The sequence below is a fragment of the Lycium barbarum genome, chromosome 3, assembly GCF_019175385.1.
Source record: "Lycium barbarum isolate Lr01 chromosome 3, ASM1917538v2, whole genome shotgun sequence".
Classification (NCBI taxonomy): Eukaryota; Viridiplantae; Streptophyta; class Magnoliopsida; order Solanales; family Solanaceae; genus Lycium; species Lycium barbarum.
Genome location: NC_083339.1, coordinates 144,625,685 through 144,630,386, shown reverse-complemented (window position 1 = coordinate 144,630,386; position 4,702 = coordinate 144,625,685). Strand labels below are relative to the sequence as shown.

General features: G+C 31.4%; 1 protein-coding gene across 1 annotated transcript; it reads right to left on the bottom strand.

Annotated features, from left to right (window-relative positions):
- Positions 1-249: 249 nt before the first annotated feature.
- LOC132631523 (uncharacterized) lies at positions 250-693 on the bottom strand. The gene has a single exon (XM_060347094.1). It carries the CDS (start codon positions 691-693, stop codon positions 250-252), a length of 444 nt encoding a protein of 147 aa, XP_060203077.1.
- Positions 694-4,702: the final 4,009 nt, after the last annotated feature.

Here is a 4,702-nt window from a genome sequence, read left to right as displayed (position 1 = left end):
CTCATAGCAACTGAAAAAAGCATACGGTTCAAATTAAGTTTATTCCACCATAATTCAAAACCTTTTTTATACAGTATTTTCTTATCGCCGCGCCATCTCCTGTAATTATCCCAAACCAAACAAAACATAATAAAGACAACCAAAAAAAAAAAAAAAAGTTTAAGCTCGTGGACAGAGAGAAAACTGACCAACCAACACTACATACCCATCAACTAACTGACACATCACCCGAGCAACCCTCTCTTATATCTAATTAACTTGAGCTGACCTTGGCGAAGCATAAAGATAACTGGGCATAGGACTCGACCTTGGCGATCTCATGGGCACCTCGGACAACCTATGTCCCTCCTGATCATAATAAATTACACCGGAAAAATCCAACGGCTGACATTTATCACCCATCAAAATACCTCTCTGCCAGAGGCCTCCATCTCCAAAATCTTCATCAACAAGTTCCCCTTCAGACTTCTTCTTATGCCTTAAATTAATCGCTTTGTTACTAATCGTCGCTAAGAACTTCCTTGGCTTCGCTAATTTAGGCGAATCGCCAAGTTTTTGGGTTTTAATTCCTCGGCCAGCTTTTTTCAACCATAAAGCTAATAAAGACATGGAACCAATAAAGCTTACCATAAGTCGCTTTGATGATCCGGCTATAACCCGACCCGGAGTTCGTGGTGGTGTTAAGAGAACCATTTTTTCTTTGGTTTTTGAGTAACTGGTGAAAAAGGTGGAAAACAATATGAGAGGTATTTATAAGAGAGGGTGAGGGAGGAGGGGGTTAACCGAAAATAGCCGGTAACTCTTTTTGGAGGAAATTTGACTTTGGGATTACGATTGATTTTGATTTTTGTTGTTTTGGAAATTTCTTAATTGTGTGCACAAGTGGGTTTTCTTTAATTTTTAAATATGTAAAAGCCATAGATCATATGATAATGTAGTTTGCCAAAAAAAAAAAAAAACTCTAAGTTCAACGGTTTTATTGCGGTATTTTATTTTATGTTTGTAATTTGTGTGTCATAATTTAAATTTTGCGGCTTAATTAAAGAAGAACAGCATAGAACTTTTATTTCGATGCCTTCAAATAATTGAAGATGTAATTAATTCAGATACAAATATTATACAACTAAAATCGAAGACTTTAGCATTTAGCAAGGTTTGTTATTGGCTTCGCTATTTATCAATGCTCCATATTAGATTTGAGGATAAGGTAGTTAAGGCTTCTAATCTAACAAGAAGATTTAGATACTAATATGTTTCATTTTTATTAATATTAAGAAAATGTAGGGACTTGAGCAGATAGATTTTCTATCAAAAAAATAGATCAAACCAACACCAAATTTTACTTTTATATGCCCATCCTTTCCCCATTTTATTCCCTTCAAAATTCTTAATTAATTCATATGTCCATTATAGGATAAAGATAGTGAATTTAGGCAAAATGAAGATAAGATTATATAACAGGGCAATATCTCTTTTTCAACAATTTATCTTATTAAGGTAAGTGAATCATGATGAAATTTACCCTATCAAGGTTTGAAGTCAAAGATATTTTTGGGTAATAAACCAAATACCAGCCAACATAATTTCATGAGAAATATTTATCTATCTAGTGTTTATATTAGTTTATTATAATTAAAAATAAATTATCATAGAGAATACATATTATATAATCAAGCACCCAGACGTAATTGAGCGGTTCATTGGTGTAGACAAAAAAAATTGCAGGCAAGTTCTTTACATTAAGTAGGCGTTTGTACATGCAATTTGAAACTATGAGGTAAAACCAACGTTTGTACATGCATTTCATCTCTGGTTTGAAACCCTAAATCATGCCTTTTTGGATGATTTGGGGTTTCAAAAAAATTAAATATAAAACTTGACCCATAAGTTTATATTTTATAAAAAAAAGACTCATAAGTTGGTAAATGTTTTTAACAATTACTGCCACCAACCATTTATCAACCTCATTAACTTCCACCATCCTTTATATATGTCTATCATGTGAGAGGATTATATTAAAGAGTAGTCACATTACTATTCATGTTAAATTTTCGTTTTTATTGAACTAAAATTTAATCAATCTATATTGTATATTTTAGAAAGGTCTTCTAGTAGCGTATTAATTTATTTATGAACTATGACTTGCTCATTTGGTAAGATTGTATAAGAATTGGGAATGTTTTTATAGTTTTCACAACTTGTGGGGTTTTTATGTCTATAAGAGAAAATACAACAATTTAAGATATCCAAATTATATGTCCAAACATGATTTCAAATCATGGTTTCAAACCATGTCCAAACGGCTCCTAAGCACCAAAACCGTTAAAAATATAAGTTAATAACTATAGTTAAGTAATTAAAATATGTGAAAATACCTATCATGCACTTATTTATTTGGGGATGTATAGGAGTAATAATAATTAAGTCATAAAAAGTACAGTATATATGGAAACAATCTACTCCTAACTGAAACATAGGATGCGAATAATTTTTTACTTAATGACATAGTAGCTCCTCCTTTCAATAAGTGCGAAAAAAATACTGCTCCAGACAAAAAAGAGTGTCATTTAGTCATTTGCATACCCCTTAAGAAAATATTAATTCTTTTTTTTTAAAAAGTAATTTGACTAAACTGCCCCTAATTAAATAGGTATTGAAATTGGATCACATAGCACTTAATAGGGGGCAAATCTGAAAAAATAAGGTCAATTTCTTTCTTGATTTGATAAGTGGACACGCTTTTTGACTTAAGAAAAAAAAGCTAAGTAGACACTCTTTTTTATCCGGAGGTAGTACTCCCTCCGTCTCAAAATATTTATCGTCCTTACTAAAAATACTTATCTCAAAATATTTGTCGTTTTATTTAATCAAGATAAAATTAAGTAACTTTTTTCCATTTTATCCTTGTATTAATTTGCAACATTTAAGAAGTTGTCGTCATTAATGGAGTAGATATTTATTGAGAAGAGATTATATGAAATATATTAAGAGGGTAAAATAATCAAAATGCTACCCTTATAAGTGTTTTCTTAAGGGGTGTGTAAATGAAAGATCGTAAAGAATTAAGCTAAGGAAGGTTGGCATTCCGAAGTCAAGTGGGATTTGCTCACACCGCATGGAGTCTTTTCCTACGCATATGCAAGAAGCTCTTATTTGGATCTCCCTAATCTAGAGGGTTCTCACACATTTTTGAAACATCTATTAGTCAATTTTAAAAAACTTATTGTTAACCTCTTTCAGATATGAATCTATCTGATTCAGGAGGGAAGAACTTGCATTAGTAAATATTTTGAGACGGAGGGGGTACTAAATAGGAAATAGGGATATACGTGCTAATTTCTTATATATTTTGACCAAAAAGTTTCTCATAATCTCACTTTGATCTTGTAATTAAAGTTATGCTTCACATTTAAGTTCAGTATCCTTCAAAATCAGTGAATTTGAATATTCAAATAGAAAATAGAGCTAGTACTTTTAATTTGGGAGAAATACATATTATGAATCTATGGTTCATGTAACAGAATACCGTTTACTTTTAGCTCGAAAAGGAGGGGAGGAGGGAAACTATTTACCGGGAAAGGCCTTATTTATATACAAGCATTTTGGAGGAAAAATATAGCAAATAAATGAAATTTAAATTGCATTATCAAATCGACTGTCAAAGCTTGATTGTAATATTAATTATTATAGAATTAACGTTGTAATTATTATTTCTTAACATTACTTATCAAAAAATATAAAGTAAGTAGTGAATATCCATTTGGACCACTTTGCACTTGGAAAGCACTTCACCCACTGATGCTTAAGGAACTCTGTCTTTTTGTCCCTTTGTTTTGGTAATTTGGTAATGTGTGTGCAATGTGGATATATATTCAAAGAGGCCCAAAAGACATTGAATAAAAGGCAAGTTTTGGAGTTAGTTGAGTAAACGCCAAAAGGAGTTAATGAATATTAGTACATTCAAAAATGAATGAAGTCTTTTCAATGAGTATTTCTTAATCAGCATCGCAACTTGTAATTTGGGGTTCCAACATATTTCGGTCCCACCATAATCTCTCGAGTCTCTTTCTTAATTACTCTTCCAAGAAAAAAAACTTAGGTGGGAAACGGGAACTAATGGTATGCTTACAGTCATAATGCTCCACTTGGTGTTATATATAGGTAATTGGTAATGGTTTGTGACTCCAATTAATATATCTTCTAGTTTTGTGCTTATCTATTCATTTCGTTAACTAAAAAAAAGGAAATAAGAGAAGCAATCCTAATAAACCCTTGTAAAAGTATTGGTCGTCGTTCGGTAATTGGTTGCGGTGCTTGTCGTCTGTTTAACACGGTGTTTGATTGGGCGTATCATGTGATGTATGTATTATTTTATATAAGATAAAAAGTGAAATAAAATATATATATATATATATAGTTTAAAGACAAAAATACACGTTTAATGTAAATAATTTATTTATGACAATCATTTCACAATTAATTACCGTGTAAATAATCACTGCATCACAATCCTTGCATAATTATAATGCGAACCAAACGGCCTTATTAAGAGATTTGATCCAAGTTTGTGGTATAAAATGGCACACGGTAAGAAGGGTAAAAATATACTCGCACATACTATTTTTACTTTGATTCGTTGATTTCGAAGATTACTTGTATATATAGTTAGGTTTAAATACTCGATGCAAGGAAATATTTACCG

What these genes read in the sequence shown, in the direction of transcription:
- LOC132631523 (XM_060347094.1), bottom strand. Translation starts at nt 693, where the DNA reads ATGGTTCTCTTAACACCACCACGAACTCCGGGTCGGGTTATAGCCGGA.